Genomic DNA, 17,819 nt, shown 5'->3' on the forward strand with positions numbered 1-17,819 from the left:
GCGATGATGAAAATAGCAAAGCTCATTTTAATGCAACATTTTAAATGAGTCAGGAGACAGCTGCTTCATGACCAAAAGAGAGAACTGAACAGATGCTGTGGAGTAAAAGGCCTGAAAAGTTGGCAAATAAAGAGAAATGGTAAATGACTGGAATATTTTCATATGTGTCTTAAAGGCAAGGTTCTTAATATAACTCTGAAAACATTTCCGTTTAGTATTCGGTGACATTCTAAAATCATCTTGAAAAACTATCGGAAATGTTTTTATTCTTTCTGAATATCTAAAGTAACACGTTTTTCTTAGACACTGAAGTTGTTTCTAATATCTCATTTTAACATCCTCTGATCAATCGTTTATTTAAATCGTTGCTCCTGGGACTAGAAAAGGTGTGATTGAGGAGCCATGCAAATATAAAAAAAGTCTTGTTTTCAGTCCTTGAAAAACTAACTGAATTGAATCTTCTGAACGCAAATCCCTAGAAAATAATAAAATGCTGAAAATAATAAAATTTCCACGAAGTTTCTGAGAAGGAAGGGTTCTGAGCGGGCTAGAGAAAGGGAGGAAGGTTTTGAAGCCGCGAGCAGTGAGCTGGGCGGCGGGTAAAGGGACGGGCCGGGCTGGCGGAGGGGAGCGCGGGCGCAGGGCCGCCCAGCGCGGAGGGCGCGGCAGCGGGAAAGCGCTGGAAAGAGGAGGCTGCGCGGCGCGGCTGGAGAGTTAACCGGGCTGGAACTGGGGAGAAGGGCCGCAGATCCCCGTACGCCGCCGCGGAAGGACCGACCTCTGGCCGTGCGGCAGGTGCACACAGCGCGGTGCGGAGCAGAGTGTGGACTTCGCCGTCTCTCTGTGTTGAGACGTGGGGGAGATAACGTGCGTGTGCGCGTGTGTGTGCGCGCGCGTGCGCGCGCGCGCGCGCGCGTGGGGGCGCGCGTGTGCGCGTGTGCGTGCCTGTGCGCGCGTGCGTCTGCACGTGTGCGTGTGTGCGCGCAGATTTCTTTATGTCTCCAAAAGAAATAAAAGGAAGATGGTTACTTACGGGGAAAGGGAGAGAATGAGGACAGGGTCTAGAGATAAAAGCCAGAAACCCTCGGAATGTACTGCTTTCATAATTTTGATTTGGGAACCATGTAGACATTTTACATAAACAAATAAAACCCAATGGAATCCCTAAAAATAGAAAACAAATTGGAAAAAAAAAAAAAAAAAAAGGAACCTAACTAGTTAGTTAAAGCTGGTGGCATAACCAAAGAGAAAATTGTTTTAAGTGCTTTACAATACTGTATTTTCCTGGCACACCCATAAGAACAAAAGAACCTCAGAACAAAACCACAAGAAACCTCAAACTACATGCAGCGGCCTTGTCATTAGTGATAATGGTGGTCATCTCACTTTGAAAATGTTATAGATAGATATAGAAAGATAAAGCAAATCAGCAATGGTCATATCATCAAGAATCAATATTATCAACATTAATAAAAATAAATACAAATATAAAATCCAAGAAAAAGCGACGTATCAGTACGAACTCATGATTTATTAATTTTTTTCCTAAAAAGACACGTGCTTCCCAGCTTTGTCCACTAAAAGGCCGAGAAGAAATGATAACCTAATAGAAGCGGGCCTATCTACCTAGCGCCTGGGTTTGTGGTCTCTAAATGCAATTATCTCATTGAAAGAAACAAGGGTTTCCTGGGAGAAAGCTTGGTTCCAGGTCGGGAAGGAAACATGCAGGCTGAGCTTGGGACATCCTTCCATTCCAGAAAGCAAGAAAGTTAATCATATAACAAGTAGAAAACTTAAAAAGCCACGTTAAAAGGACACAATAACTTGAATCTACAGAGGCGTTCATCTGCATATCAAACAGAGTTATAACTACAACAGTTTGAAACTATTTATAAAATTTATTAAAAATATCTAAGTTCATAACGATACTTCAAAAATAAAAACAAATACAAAAATTAGAGGTTGCTAGGACCGATTCATTATTCTAAAAATATGTAAGGGAAAGAAAAAAGCGTTTACCTTGCCTTTCCAACACAGACTATATTTTTGGGTAGCCAAATGGTTGATAGATTTCCTTATAGATGAAATGGAGCTGAGAGATGCTGGTGGAATGAGAAACTTAGAGACGACTCCTAACGAAAAAGTGGATCTTGGCAACTACCATGAACAGCTGCTAAAACTATTAGGTTAAAGATTGAGGGGGAACTTTATACTGGGTGGATCAGGCTAATCCCATCTTGAAAAGCAGGGCCAATAAACATTCTCTGCCTCCCGCTTTGGCAGAGTGGAAGATGTGAAGCACTCTGAGCTAAAACCAAAAACCAGAAAAACAAAAAACCCAGACACAAAACAAATATGAAACCAAGGACTAGAATCTAGTCAAGCCTCTAGATATAGAGCCACAAGGATACACTCAGCCAAATACATGTGGGAAATTCTACAGAACAAACGACCCGGTTTCATTAACAAATAAATGACATTTAAAAAATGCTTGGGGAGGGTAATTGTCATGGGTTAAAAATATTTGGCACACACCTAACAAATGCAATGTGTGGGCCTTGTTCGGATGCAAAATCTAGCAAACTATTTAAAAAATATAAGAAATAGGGGAAAATTTAAACGTCGACTGGATATGAGATGATAGTAAGGAATTATCGTTAATATTATCGAGTGTGATAAGTTAAAAAAAGTCCTTATCAGTCAGAGGTACATACTGAAATTATTTATAGGTAAAATGATTTGATACCTGACATTTATCTCAAAGTTATATAAAGAAAAATTAAAGCTGGATAATAGTCGTGTGGGGTTCTTTTTTGATCTCTCCTAACTTTAAGGTATGTTTTACGTTTCCATAATAAACTTAAAAAAAATCAAGGACAGTAATTTGGTCCTGAGGTGGAGAGGAGGTTTTTGTGGCAGTGTGAAGTGCTCAGGTAGACACAGGAGCTTGGATGGGCAGGTGAACCTCAGAGAAGGACTTGGCTAAATAAACGCCTGGCCCTGGCGGCCAGACGGATTCGAGAGAGAAGAAACAGTCAACCACAGTTCCACCGTTTCAGGCAGAAATCAGTAAACACTCCACTGACAGAATCGGAGTAGCAGAGAAAAGCAGCCGGGGATAAACAGAACGGGGCTGGGGTCGGGTGGTGGCGCCTTTGCTCCCTCTGAAAGACCACTTCGAATGCGCCATCAGAGGAAACCATGGGGCTGGGTGTGCCTCTGCCTTGGCAGAGGGAAGACGACACCCCCCGTGCACTTGAGACACTCGACATTGGAAAGAGCACCTAGGTATGTCGCTTCAAAGCTATAGCCTTTTAATTCCTAATGTGATACATCTGGGTCTCCCAGATATTAAAAGGGATGTAGCATTTATTGCTGTAATAATATGGGTGTAATTTCCATATAATACAACATACAGATATTAAGAGTTCATTTCTGTGAGTTTCGACAACTGCGTACCCCCCCCACCCCCCCGTGACCACTACCCAAATTAAGACATCCCGGCGCCCCTTTCCATTCGATTCCCACCACCCCCACTCCTCCTCGTTGGGGCGACTACTGTCCTCGATTCTATCAGCATATCTTAATTCTGCCTGTTCTTGGACTTTTGGGCAATACGTCTTCTTTTGTGTTTGGCTGTCTCTTTCATCGACACAATGTTTTTGAGCTTCATCCATAACGGTAGGTGTATCAGTAGTCTGTTCCTTTTCATGACTGTATAATACTCTACTGTACAAATATATCACAATTTGTTCACACATTCTTCTGTTGATAGACATTTGGGTTATTTCCAGTTTTTAGCTATTAGTAAAAAGGCTCCACAGATATTTTGTACAAATCTTTTTACAGATGTATGCTTTAATTTCCCTTTGGTAAATACCAAAAAATGGAATTTTAAGGTCACAGGTTAAGTATACAAGAAACTGCTAACTAGCTCTCTAAAACGGTTACACCATTTAAATTCTTCATCGATCACTCTGGAAGTGACAGGATTTATAGACTGTGAAATTCTTTTAAGCATTTGGTTTTGATTAGTCTAAATGATCAACAAATGTTTTTCTATTTTAACTAATTATAAATATTTTTTGAAATATGGCATATGTACTATTGTTTGAGCTATTTGGTACAGATGTTTCATGAATAATGTAACGCTTTAAAAAAAAGTCTCCAAACAGTTCTTAAACACTTCAAGATTTAGTAATAAACTACACAGGGTCTTGCAGGAACTCACACACGGAAGTTAATTTAAGCACTGGAAATGGAATGGGAAATAAACAGAGGTCAAACTGAGTCTGGGGCAGAGCGTCTGAAGGGAGATCTCAGGTGTGATGTGGTAAGAAAACTATAGTTATGATGTTTGGCACAGAAATACAGTTTGATTTCAGTTCTTGTGTACGATTTTGTGTTTTGCCAAGCGTTCTTACTTATGAAATGCTCAGACACTTACTTGCAGGGATGGGCTAAGGCAGTCCCGTAGTATCTCCTGGTAACTCGGTTCACGGACTATTTCGAAAATTTGCTTCCTCTGCTGTGAAGGGTGGGCTGGCGACACGACATGCACCAGCAGTCTCCCGAGCTGCATTCGGAAGGTGTCCTTACAAGACCCCAAGATCTTAGTCCACTGCTGCTTGGAACCACTGCCTTTACCTGAAGCCTTAAACCAAAATGGGAAGGAAGAGGGATCAGACTTCTAAGCAATAATATGCTAATGTCAACCCAGAACTAAAGATCACGGGACATGTTTTATGCCAGACTTTTTAAGACAGTCTAAATTAGAAAGACATACACATCCATACAAATGATGTTTAAAACAGATGGACACACACCGATGTTTACAGCAGCATTGTTCAAAATAGCCCCAAACAGCACTCACTGTTCAAGACAGGCCAGACGTGCCCTGATGGCCACATGATAAACCAAGTGTGGTCTACAGACAGGATGGGGCGTTATTCAGCCTTAGAAAAGAATGAAGGATTGAGGGCTGCTTCAACACAGATGAACTTAAAAACGTTACGCTAAACGAAGCAAGCCACACCAAAGGACAGGTATTATATGAAATATTGTGTGTAAAGAATCAAATTCACATAGACAGGAAGCAGAGCGGCGGTTGTCGGGGCCGGGGGTAACGGGGAAGGCTGCTTCACGGGTGGAGGGGCAGGCTGGGAAGGTGAAAAGCTGGGGAGGGGGCGGTGGTGACGGCTGCACGACCGCGCGAAGGTACCGAGCACCGCTGAATTACACCCTCGAAACATGTAGTACAGACAGCACAAACCCTCTACTCCTGTGTGAATGAAAATTCCCCATTTAATTCATTTACTTACAATAGATACTTTGAATCCTTCTACCAGATACGTCAGTATTTCTTTTTGAAATGGATTGAAAATGGAAGGCTGTTCACGATGAGTATTTTCTTCAGAAGTTTCAGTCTGGGAAACTGAGGTCTTGCTTTGAGTGGCGTATTCTGGAGTACTCAAAATGTCAACAATCTCTGGATTAAAGTCTGAATTACAAAAAGAATAAAAACTCGCTGAGATCTACCCACTGCAAATGTAATGATGCTGGTAAAATTCTACGAAGTTACTGTTCAGTGCTCACCATATGAATGTGTAGTAGGTGGATTACACGTAGAGCACACTAGAGAAAGTGAACTCACCTAAAGCAATATAGGAATTTAAACATACTTAAGTCTTGCAATTCTAAAGATTCATTTTACTGATGAAGATGAATCAAACTGCAATGTTATTAAAGCCACGAGGTTCTTGTACAAATCAGACACAAAGACCCCATGATGGTTACGTCAGATGGGTTTGCGGAGCTGTCCCACCGCGCGTGCCATCCCGTTAGGTGCTGTGCCTTTGATAAAAATGGTCCAATTATGAACTTTAGCCTGGGGGCCAGTTGCTCCAAATATAAATCAGAAAAGTTTTTAAAATCTTAGATATATTATGTTTTTCTAGTGATTAACAACTATTGTTTTCTTTTTCCTGCCTTCTCGGGGTTATTTAAACGTTTTTTAGAATTCCACTTTGACTCATCTGTAGAGGTTTGAGTGTGTTTGTTTGCATAGCTTTTTAGTGGTTGCTCTAGGTAACACATTATATATATAAACATATAAGTCACTGGACACTACAGAAATGCAAATTGAAACCATAATGCAGTATCATCACACAGCTATCGGAACGGCTAAAATTAAAAATAGTAACAACTCTAAATACTTGTAAGAATGTGAAAAAAACTGGATCACTCACACACTGCTGATAGAAATGTAAAAACCATACGTTCGCTCTGGAAAAGTTTGGCAGTTTCTTAACAAGAACAAAACACACACTACTGCACAACCCAACAACTGCTCTCCTGGGCATTCATCCCAGGAAAATGAGGACTTATGTTCAAAGAAACCTGCACATAAGTGTCACAGCAGCTTCATTTGTAAGAGGCAAAAACTGGAAACCACCCAGAAGGCCTTGCGACAGGTGCGCAGTTTAGCAAACTGCGGTACATCCACACTATGGAAACACATTCGGCAGAACGAAAATATAACCACCAGGCCCGCTTTCCAGAAAATGAAGCTGAGTGAAAAAAGCCAAGGCTACATTCTGCACGATCCCATTTACGTAACATTCTTGAAACGATGAAAATAGAAATGCAGAGCAGATTAGAGGTAGCCAGAGGCTGCGGAAGCGGGCGGTGGGAAGAAAGTGGAACATCGGGGTCCTCGTGGAGACGGAAGCTCTGTTTCTTGACTGTCGCTGCCATTACCCGGGCAGGGATGCTGGTAGCTCTACAAGGCCCATCGAGGCACACGCGCTCCCTCTGTAATCTCTCTCAACAACTGCGTGCGGACCTAGGATTTCAGTCATCCTCCCTCATCCACGCTTTCGCTTTCCAGTTTCAGTTACCCATGACAACCGAAGTCCAAAAATATTAAATGGAAAATTCCAGAAGTAAACAATGTATACGATTGAAATTGCACACTGTTCTGAGTGGCATGAGGATATCTCCGGCTGTCCCACCCGGGATGTGAACTGGCCCTTTGTCCAGTGTCTCCATACTGCACATATTCCCCGCCTGTCAATCACTTAGTAACCATCCTGGCTAACAGAACGACCATCATGGTATCACAATGATTATGCTCAAGTCACCCTTGTTTTTTTTATTTAATAATGACCCCCAAACGCAGGCGTAGTGATGCTGGTGATTCTGATATGACAAAGAGAAGCCGTAAAGCAGAGGTCCCCAACCCCTGGGCCACGGACAGGGGCCACCAGTGAGCGAGTGAAGCCTCATCTGTATTTGCAGCTGCTCCCCAGCGCTAGCATCGCTGCCTCGGACCCACATCACCTCTGCCTCAGATCATCAGGCGTTAGGTGCTCATAGGACCACGCAACCTGGATCCCTCACATGCGCAGTTCACCACAGAGTTTGCGCTCCTGTGAGAATCTAATGCCTGATGAGCTGAGAAGGAGCCCAGGCAGTGATGCCAGCTCTGGGGAGCGGCTGCAAATACAGATTAACATTAGCCGAGAGGTTCGACTGCACAGAGACCATAATAAATCAATTGCTTTCAGACTCATATCAGAACCGTATCAGTGAGTGGCAAGTGACAATTAAGCTGCATCTGGTGGCAGGCTCTACAGTGGCAAGTAAGTTGTTGTACTTCAATTATACAGCTGCATCTGGTGGCATGTGATTCTGCATTATGGTGAGCTGTATAATTATTTCATTATATATTATAATGTAATAATAATAGCAATAAAGTATACAATAAACGCAATGTGCCTAAATCACCCCAAAACCACCCCTCGCCCCCCCTCCACCCCATCCATGGAAAAATTATCTTCCATGAAACCGGTCCCTGGTGCCAAAAAGGTTGGGGCCCGCTGCCGTGGGGCGCTTCCTTTAAGTGAAAAGGTGCGTATGCACAGTAAAGACAGGATGTACAGGCTTTAGTACTGTCTGCGGTTTCGGGCGTCCCCTGGGGATGTGGGAACGTGTCCCCCGTGGGTGAGGAGAAGGCTCTATCTCTAAGAAAAGTTAAATAAATAGATCGACTATACTATCAATCTAGGCCAGCATGTAACGTATTGAAAAGTGGACTTTTATTCAAGACCATTCGTTCCAAATAAGTAATTCTTCTAATAGTATGGATGTCAAGAACGAAAAAGTAATACCGTTTAAAAATTTGAAACCTATTCGGTTCCCTCTTAATTTTCCTTTTAATTCAATACCTGAGTAAAGACAGGTTTACTCTCTAGTCCTACCTTGATAAATGATCCTGTTAACTGCTAGAACGGTGAGCCTCTGCAGCCTCTGTGCGAGCTCGGCTTCGCTGGCCTGGACCGGGTTCTCCTGGCTCAGTCTCCGCTGCATCATCACATGAAGCTCATCACTTGCCACCGAACGCATCTTCATCAGAAGAGAATCGGTTTGAGCAAGGGGAAATTTTCGAGGACCTTCAAATATATGAATTAAAACATCAAATGCCAGAATTAACAAGGATCAAGGAATCGATTTTTGCTGCAACCTTTTGATTATCAGACCACGCGAAGAATCTTATTTAACACAAAGGTAATTTATTCAAAGGAAAGAGAGCGATTAAGAGAAAGTGATCTTTCTCCCCCTATGAAGAAGTGCAACAGTACTTCTGGTTTCAGAGTCTCCAATAAGAATGCTGAAGGTAGCGACACGGCTTAGTAGGGCGGCTGCCACTGGGCAAAATTTGAGTCTCCTAAAGAACTCAACGAATTAGAAGGGTACATGTAAGTAGTTCGGAATGCTTTGACAAAATATTTTCACATACTGTTTCACTTCCTTGTTTTCCAAAATAATCAACAGATTTTTCAAGCACATCGTGTTTCAGTAAGAACATGAGTATTTCCGGATAATTACCATTGTTGATTTTATACAGTAGTTTTGAGAAATGTAGATAGTGACATAGTAGAAATCAGTCAGATGAAGATGGAGACCAGAAAAGTGAATATCATTCCAGTGATTTGCTCTTAAATGATCTGGTGCATATGCATCACTTGGAATTCAATCCTACGAACAGCATCTCCTGAGGAATGCTTCCTCAGACTGAGCAGGGAGGCCGGGGGTTCCTGCACCATTACTGCACCTGCTCCGGGAGGTGCCGCACAGGGAGTGGATCCAGGACAAAGCGGGGAGCATGAGTCTTGATTTAACGAACTGAAGGGCATCGGAAGGTGGCCGTAGGAACGAAAATGGCGTCTTGGTAGGTGAGGAACAGTGGAACCCTTCATGGGAATTGAACCTTTGTTTCAAATTATGAAAACATATCAATTTCCATAAATAGCCTCTATAAATATTACTTACATATGACTAAAATATGACAGGTTTTAATGACTCGTCCTGCAGGATATTTAAATATCTTAATAGCATTTTAGATTGCCCAGCATTTTAGGTAATACGTATTTTTAACATTTTGGTGGGCAGAGTCACCTCTGAGACAAAACGAAGCAAATAAAAAGAAAAAATAATCATATCCGGGATATTATATTCAACAATAATATTGTCACACTGTGTCCTTATTTTAAGAAAATTCTTCCTAATGCCTACCTGACAGCCCTCCTCTGTGTAAGCTGCTGAAAGTCATAATTCAGAGGCTCAGCCACACACTGGACAAGGAAATGCTACGCCTTCGGCAGTGCTACGCACTTCAAGGGGGTACTGCAGCTCTCGTGCTGCGAAGTGGCGCTGAGCTGGTGTGGCCTCAAGTACACTTCGTTCCCAGCCTCAGTTTCTTCATGTTAAGATATGTATTAGGAAGTAAAATAGAGCCTGCTTCACAGGTAGACATTTGTCACTAACAGATATTATGTTAAATGTAATAGTTTACGAGCTTACTGACCATTTTCTCCAATAAAATATAAGTTCCATGAGAGCGGATAAAATGATAAGTGGTACACGGCTGATGCTCAATAGATTTGATGTTTGGAAGAATGGATAAAGAGGTTGTTCTGTGCTTTAAATAAAACGATGGACATAAAATACAATGCTTATCTCATATAAGGAATCAGAAGTTGTTAATAGTTGATGTTGCTATTAATGGTTGAAATATAAAGGAAGTTCATTTGTATACTAATAATAATACATTTACATATTTGTTTATTTATAATAGTTTAAATGTATGTGTACACTTTAAATCATATCCTAATACTCACTTCTACCTTCATGCATCAAGGTGACATGCAGTTTTTCATATTCATAAGCAGTGAAAAAATACATACAATGTACATTGCTATCCTGTTTATAATCATAAACACAAAAAAGTAAAAAAAACCCTTTGTTTATTGCTTAAACGTTAGGAAAGACAATCATAGTAAATCAAGATAATAGATTATTATGTATTCGTTGAACATAAAGAGTATTTATAGCACACGAAAAGATGTCTACAATATACTGATTAGAAATAGAAGTCAGTTTACAAACAGAAGGTAGAGTATTCTACTGTTCGGGCCAAATGTCACCTTTCCCTTACATATCTCCACACCAAAGACAAAGACACCGAGGTAAGGAGTCTGCGCTTTGCTGATTGGTAGGAGAGAACCACTGGGCTGCTGAGCAGAAGGAGGGTACGCGTGAGTCAGGCTGGAGGAGGATCAGCTGGCAATAAAGAAGAATCTAACTCTGCTAAGAGGGTGAGAACTGAGCCCCAATGTGACGAAGGTGCTGCAGCAGGAACGCCGGTCCCGAGCCACGGATACCCCGGTTCCCGGTCTCAGCACATTTCTCTATTGTCAAAGCGCACGCTGTGGGCCTAATGGAGGCTGCAGCTGCTGGCTGTCCCCACGACTGCTGCTGGAGGCACAGGCAGGGGCAGCGGGCCTGAGGGTATCACTTGGCTCAGCAGTTTTCAATAAATGCCGAATGGGTCCATTTAGAAAAAAGCCATTCCCAGCCCCCACTCATGAGAAGAGCTTGTTTCAAATTATAAAGGAACAGTTCATGATCTAAATCAGCGGTCCCTGACCTTTGTGTCACCAGGGACCGGCGCTCCAATGAGCATCTAACGCCTGATGATGAGGCGGAGCTGAGGCGGTGATGCTGGCGCTGGGTGCTGGGGAGCGGCTGCAGATGCAGACGAAGCTCTGCTCGCCCGCCAGCCGCTCACCTCCTGCTGAGTGGCCCGCTTCCTAACAGGCCATAGACCTGGGGACCCCTGATCTAAATGACGGAAATGGTGGGAGCAGAAATCCCTCCCAGCCACTTTTGTACCGAGAACAAACCTACTAAGCGGGCTGCGGGACCACACTGCCTGGAAGCAGAGTGGCTTCCTTTTTTGGACCCCTCACGCCCAGTGTACAAAGCCAGCACACTTCTCACTAACGGTGAAGAAATGAGACACGGTTTCCCCCGAACACGTATGTAAAACAACATGAAAAAAATGACAAAGCAGCAAAGTGACACATCTGAAGTGGTATTTTGTAAACTGGACTCACAAAGACAGAATTTAAGTAAGACAGGGTTTAAAACAGGAAGAAATCTTGGGAGAGGCCTGCAGGATGCGCCCCAAAGACCCGGCAGACGTGGAGCGGGTGGACGTGGCCGCTGAGGGACACAAATTAAGCGCGCCGTGTGCTGGTCCCAGCGGCCTCTGACCCTGCGCCTCGGGGGACCCATGAAACGAGAAAGCTAGACTGCGTGACTTTTAAGGTCTTTTATCAAATTTGTGGGATTCTATACGTCTCATGGTTTACAGCAATTGCATTGACTTCAAGTGAAAAATTTAAAATGAGAAGAATCAGAATAAAAAGGAGAATGGCTTAGAGACAGGACTAAAAGTCCGTTATCCACTTGAAAGTGACTCAAACAAATAATAAATAATAAGCTTGGAGCCAAGTTGGGTGCTGAGGATCTAGGTGATAAAAATGCTCGTTAGTATCTGGAGACAGAGGACAGACATCCTGTTAGAGAAGTCACAGCAAACGCAAAACAGCAAGAGGGCCACTGTGTGGGCCAGGCACGTGCCGAGCGGGACGGCCGCCGGGGCCTGGGATGACGGCGGAGAAGAAATAAACGTGAGCGTGAGAGCGAGCGACAGGAAGCCTGGCAAAGGTATCTTCTGAGATCAGAGAGGCTGAGGTCCGTCTTAGCGGTTGCTGGCCATGTAGGGCGCCGCCCTGCAAAGGACAGGCGCTCCCAAGTCACCCCGTGCGCGTGGGGAGCCGAGCGTGACGGCCCGACTTGGTGTGAGGTGCAGCTTTGCCTGGGACGCAAGGGACAGGACGGGGAGGCCACTCAAGGGGAGAGCCTGTCCAGGTCCTGGTGAAGGAAGGCTGCAGGGGGCCACGTGGACTCTGAGGAGTTTTAGTCACGTTGGCTTTGATTCAGCGTAATCTAAACGACTACAGCAAAACGATGTCGATGGGGCAGCTTTTCTCTACAGACGAGTTTCTCACGTGGTTTGAAAATCTGGCCTAGCGCCGAAGACAATGAAGTAGTTTAACACAAGCAGAAGAAAGATTTGGATTTAAAAGCCCTTGAGACTGTAATTTACCACGTGCTCTGGAGACACGTGTGTACACAACACATCCACTACGCAGACACACGTGTATGCGTGTACCATACAGATCCACTATGTGTGGGGGAGTGTTTCACGCTATTTTTATTACGTGTATGATCCAGAAAGGTCATAGCGAATTCTCTGGGAGAAATAAGAAATTTCCAACAATATTAACTTACTCTTTGATGCTCCGCACTCGTTTACAGCAAGCCCTGATGACGTGTGCATTCTGCCCACGCCCGAGCCACCACGGCTCCCGCCCTGACTACTGCGATGGCCTCCTGCCTGGGCTCTCCCGTCACCTGCTCTTCACCCAGGGGCCATGGCGGTCTAGCCAGAATGAGCCCGCTTACGCCATGCCACCTACTTCAACGCCTTGGATGACTTCCCGTGAGGATGAAGTCTGAGCCCCGGAACGGGGACCACGGGCAAACGGCCGTGCCACGCGGTGCAGCCCGCCCAGCCCCACCGGCCCGCCCGGCCCGCCCGCACTGCCCTCTGGCCGGCGGCTCCCTCCTCGGGTTCCTAAGCGAGCCTGCGTCCCCGGCCTCGCGCCCTCCTGTGACCTCACAGACGCCTTTCCGCCCTTTCGCCCACACTGGAGCCCACGTCCTCAGAGGCGCCCCCACCTCCTGCCATCAGAGTCCTGCTTCCCACCCTTCTCTGCGACGTCACAATCTCCGCGGGGACAGGTCCTGTCACTGTCGCGTCGACGCGTGACACAGTGCTCATTAGCACATGGGTGATGCTCAAGAGACAAGAAAATCAGAATGGCACTGAAAAGAAAGCAGGAGAGTAGCTTCTACTGGGAGGAAAATTTTCTCAAATTTTATAGCTTAAACTTTAAACCGATAATATTTTAAAAACACGAACGGCATCAGACTATACGAAAGCCAAGTTACCTTCGATTCACAGTTGCTGAAGTATTGTTTTGGGACTCACCGGCAATGCTCTTGCGCTTCTGAAACACTGCGTGATGGGGAGCGGACGGTAACGAGAGCGAGTCCGCCGGGTGCTCGCAGTCATGGTTCGCGGTGGTCCTGATGAACTCCATGGCGGCCTGGAGGACGCGCAGCTGCAGCGCGACAGCCATGTCTGAAAACAGTGGGCACCGGATGTTTCAAGCCGTGAGGCTGTCAACTTTTTAAAACTGAATTGATTTTTTACTATCAAGCAATAGCTAAACTGTCCATGTTTTATCAGACATCAAATTTTCTAATCGACATGGCTCCTGCTGGTAGTAAACATTTTTAAAAACTGTTTTTCAAAGCAATTTTAAAGCAAATTTCCAAATGGTCACTATTAAAAATTAAATGGAAAGGTACTAGTGCAAGGATTTATTTCATTTTATATAGCTGTTTTAAAGAACAAGCTTTTTAACATATAAGGCAAAATTCTCGCATTTTTCTGGTTCATATTCACTTTCGTATTTGCCACTAAAGAAAACTAAAGGGCATTATTATTCAACGCGGGCCATTTAATTCTACTTGGTAAGAAAAATCGGCTGCTTCTTTGAATGATACATTGTCTGCTACTAATTATATAAAAGTATCACTTTTTTTTCCACTGAAAAAGGCTTCTTTTTAAAGCTGATAGATAACGTCACAAAATGAAGTATACACTTGTAGCAAAACAGTTTCCAAGAAGAAAGAGATTAGGTTCAAATAACATTTTTGGCTACTATACAACTCCCCACAAAGTCCATAGAAATTAAATCTTACTTTGTGTCCGCTTGTTTTTGCTATTTTGAAGATATCCAAGTAGTACAATGAGGTCTTCAATAACTCTAAAATATTGTGAGCCTGAGGAACTGCAGGCATGGATTGTAACTGCTATGAAAAGTTGCTGTATGTCGCAAGCAAGCAATTTGTATTCATTCAAAGGAATGCTAAGGAAAAAGAACACATAATTAAGGCAAAGAGAACCGCTGTAAATTCCTGTTCTACCAGCCGTCATTCAGGCACGCACTCGCTCAACATTATTCTTGCTTCCGCTGTGGCAGGTGATGCGAAATGCACGCTGGAAACAGAAATAAGAGGACACGCTTTGACTCCTGTCAAAAAATCTGTCGTGCAGAGGACCGGACGAGAAAAGAAGTTAACTACAAACAGTAGATGGTTAAGCGTAACAACAGAGGTTAACACCAGACACTATGGGAAACCACAGGCAGGTTCCTAGCCCACGGGAAAGGTGATTTTGTAGGTATACATAGGCACAGTCGGAGAAGGCTTCTCAGAGAAGGTGAATTTGAATAAATTAATTAACCTCTCTGAATCTCACTTATACAAATTATAGTTATTTTAGGGATTCAAGGAGATAATAGATTTAAATAATATTAACCATTTATAAATGTCTAATAAATATGAATTAGTTACTTCTGTTTCTCAATTTTTAACCTTGATAATCTACCTCTGTGTGATATTAAGCATAAATATTAATCTCCGTTTACTTTTTCCAAACCAAATGTGAGTTAGAAATGGCAACTGTTTGGGGCCGATTAACAGAGCGGCATATTAGGGACGTTCATATGTATAATTTATTTATAAAACAACAAACTACTTTTAGGAGATGCTTGCAGGCACTCTTCCCAAGTTCTATCAATTTCATGCATTGTATTGTAATCAAGACTAAGTGTTTTGAGGAAATATAATACTTCGTATTTTTTTGTATTTCTCATATGCGTAGCACACAGATCTTAAATATAAAAATCAAACTGCGCTGAGCACACGGAGTTCCTCTTGTATGCACAGAGCCTCGATGGCCTCGAGGATCGCCAAGGATATGCTCTGTCTTCTTTGCAAAAACGTAGATAACGTTTAATGCTTGAACATGCAATAAGATGGAGATTTATATTTCAACAGTATGCTAAGAAAAATGTTATACTGTACATCATGAACACAAACACCAAAGACACAAAATTCAAATAAAAATATAACCTAATATGTTTTTCCCATAGTGCTGTCAGGATTAAATAATATCAATCGCATAAAGTTCTCAGACAAGTGCATGCGCATGGTCATTTATCAATAAGTGATCTGATATTAGTTAGTGCTCCAAGTTAATGTAAGCCTAAACAAAGTTCCTAACAAGTATTTTAGCAAACCATACCACACTCTCTTACTTATGTTTTATTTTAGGAAGATATTCGGCAACCAGAGGTAAGTTTTGCATGCATTAATTAATGCCCTTTACCTAACTTTTGCAAACACTATTTTAAATAAGTCCAACTTTTCAAGTATAAGATCTCTTATTTTTCATTTGATCTTCTCTCTTCTTTTCTTAGAAACTTGTTATTTAGTATAAAATTTTACACTAATGAATGAAAAAGAATAAATACAATCAACGGAACATAACTTTCTGCCTCAGCTCCCATGCCAGGTATTGGAAGGTCTGGAGTGCTGATGTCATTGGAGATAAGCATCCTAGGAAGATCCTTCGTCTTCCAGTCAGGCCTTGCTCACTTATTGTATTTGCAGTTTAGGAAACATTGAAAGCATCCTCAGTAAGTTCCATTCCCATTTCTCAATTTGAATGGTTTCTGAACACCTAGGTGTATGACAACCTTCTGTAAATCTGGTAGTTAGCATATCTAGCTCTGCAAATCTTCTTATTCTTATTTCTCATTCTACATTATTTCCTATTAGTCAGCACTGTGTATAGATCACTGATGGTCTTCAGGATACTTTAATCGCATTAATTACGAGAGAACAACAGAAAACTTAAAAGCCATTTTCTAAAACACACGTTGTAACACTTTTAAAGCTGTTAATCACTTTGGCGGGCAGCCATTTGCCAAGGTACCTTGCAATTAGAAATTAATTTTTGGTGGGAGACAGAGCCACAATATGCTAAAAGGACGGTACGGTGAGTTCGGAACACGGGCTTTGGAAGTGAGACGCGTTCCGTCTCAAGTTCTCTTCTACTCACGAGCTGTGTGATGGTCAACGAGTTACTATCTCTCTCTGATCATCAGTTTCCTAGTCTTATAAAGGAAGCTTGGTAAATATATTTGAGGACAGTTACTTTTACTCGACTTGTCTTCAGGTTCTAAATACCTAAAAGTAGGTTATGTAAATACCTTGTTAACCAAACTTTGTTGAAAATGATAGAAAATAGGACCCTCCAAATTTAATTTAATTTAATTCAATCGGTTTTATGGGAAAGAAGTTCTTTGAAAGTATTATGAAAAACCAGATGCTTAACGTAACCTATCACTAAAGTTTTCCCTTTCCAAAGCATTTATCAGATGTAGTTTTAAATAAGGATTTGAAACTTACTTCTTTTCTAATCCGTTCAGGGCTGCTACCGTATTACATAACACGTAGAGTAGACCATTATCCAGCAACATATCTGCTACCTTAGAACAGGAATTTAGTATTTGGAGAAGAAGTAAGAGAGCGTTATGCAAGAGCACGTTGTCATATAACGAGGTCTCTATCAGTCCCAGAATCGGAATGACAGACCACTTCTGAAAAAGTCCCATGTTTTTCACATCTTCCAGATCAAATCTGTAATAAATAATACACAGTTAAGAGCACGTTAGAAGTAATTTACCATGAAATAAGAAAAAATTATTGCAATATAGGCCGTTTTGCTTACCTGGCTTTGAAGCTATAAAAAATAAACACGGGGAACAAGAATTCTTAACTTTTTTTCCGCTCATAGACCCCTCCAACAATAAGATAAAAGATACTGCTAGAAGTTTGACCCAAGGTAAATACGTAAACATTGAAACGAAACATAAACAATTGTAAACAATGGTTTTAACCGACTCTCATTAATTTGTCTGTGGGCCCCTTAGGTGTCCAAAGAACCCCTGTTTTCGGGGTCTACGTAACAAGTGCACGAAGAAAAAGCTTGAGAGACAGTGAGACAGTAAAGCGCGGTCTGGCAAAGGAGTGAGTCTTGAGTTCTGGTCCTAGTACCGTGTGCCTGCCTCTGCGATGGAGGGGGACTGTTCGGGCGCTGGGACCTCACTTTCCTCATCTGTCAGATATGGGCGGTGACATTTCCCCTACTTTCTCTGAAGGCTGTTGTGAGAATCAGATGAGGTGACGTAGAATTGCTTTGAAAGAGCCAAAAGCTGTGTGCAAATGAAAAGTGCCGCTGCCATTAGTGCAGTTAATAAGTAAATTCCTCAAGGTCGGAATCGTCCCACTTAATAAACAGGAGACACTTAATAATAACGAGACACATTTCTCTCTGTCGCAGGCAGAAATATCAGTTTAACTATCCTGCCGAGCTTCTGGTTTGGGAGAGAATATTCTTTTATTTCTGCGCTTACTTGCTCCCCCTT

At 42.6% G+C, this 17,819-nt stretch overlaps 1 protein-coding gene across 1 annotated transcript in view; it reads right to left on the reverse strand.

Annotated features, from left to right (window-relative positions):
* Positions 1-17,819, reverse strand: part of LYST (lysosomal trafficking regulator) — a 134,470-nt gene that overhangs the window by 49,427 nt on the left and 67,224 nt on the right. The window contains exons 23-29 of the mRNA XM_023520819.1: positions 17,449-17,509; positions 16,801-17,031; positions 14,245-14,411; positions 13,466-13,618; positions 8,262-8,453; positions 5,322-5,500; positions 4,448-4,654 (exon numbers count right to left, since the gene is read on the reverse strand). Coding sequence (XP_023376587.1) covers positions 4,448-4,654; positions 5,322-5,500; positions 8,262-8,453; positions 13,466-13,618; positions 14,245-14,411; positions 16,801-17,031; positions 17,449-17,509 — 1,190 coding nt within the window. The remainder of the gene's footprint in view (positions 1-4,447; positions 4,655-5,321; positions 5,501-8,261; positions 8,454-13,465; positions 13,619-14,244; positions 14,412-16,800; positions 17,032-17,448; positions 17,510-17,819) is intronic.

Source organism: Pteropus vampyrus, unplaced genomic scaffold (assembly GCF_000151845.1).
Source record: "Pteropus vampyrus isolate Shadow unplaced genomic scaffold, Pvam_2.0 Scaffold279, whole genome shotgun sequence".
Lineage (NCBI taxonomy): Eukaryota > Metazoa > Chordata > Mammalia > Chiroptera > Pteropodidae > Pteropus > Pteropus vampyrus.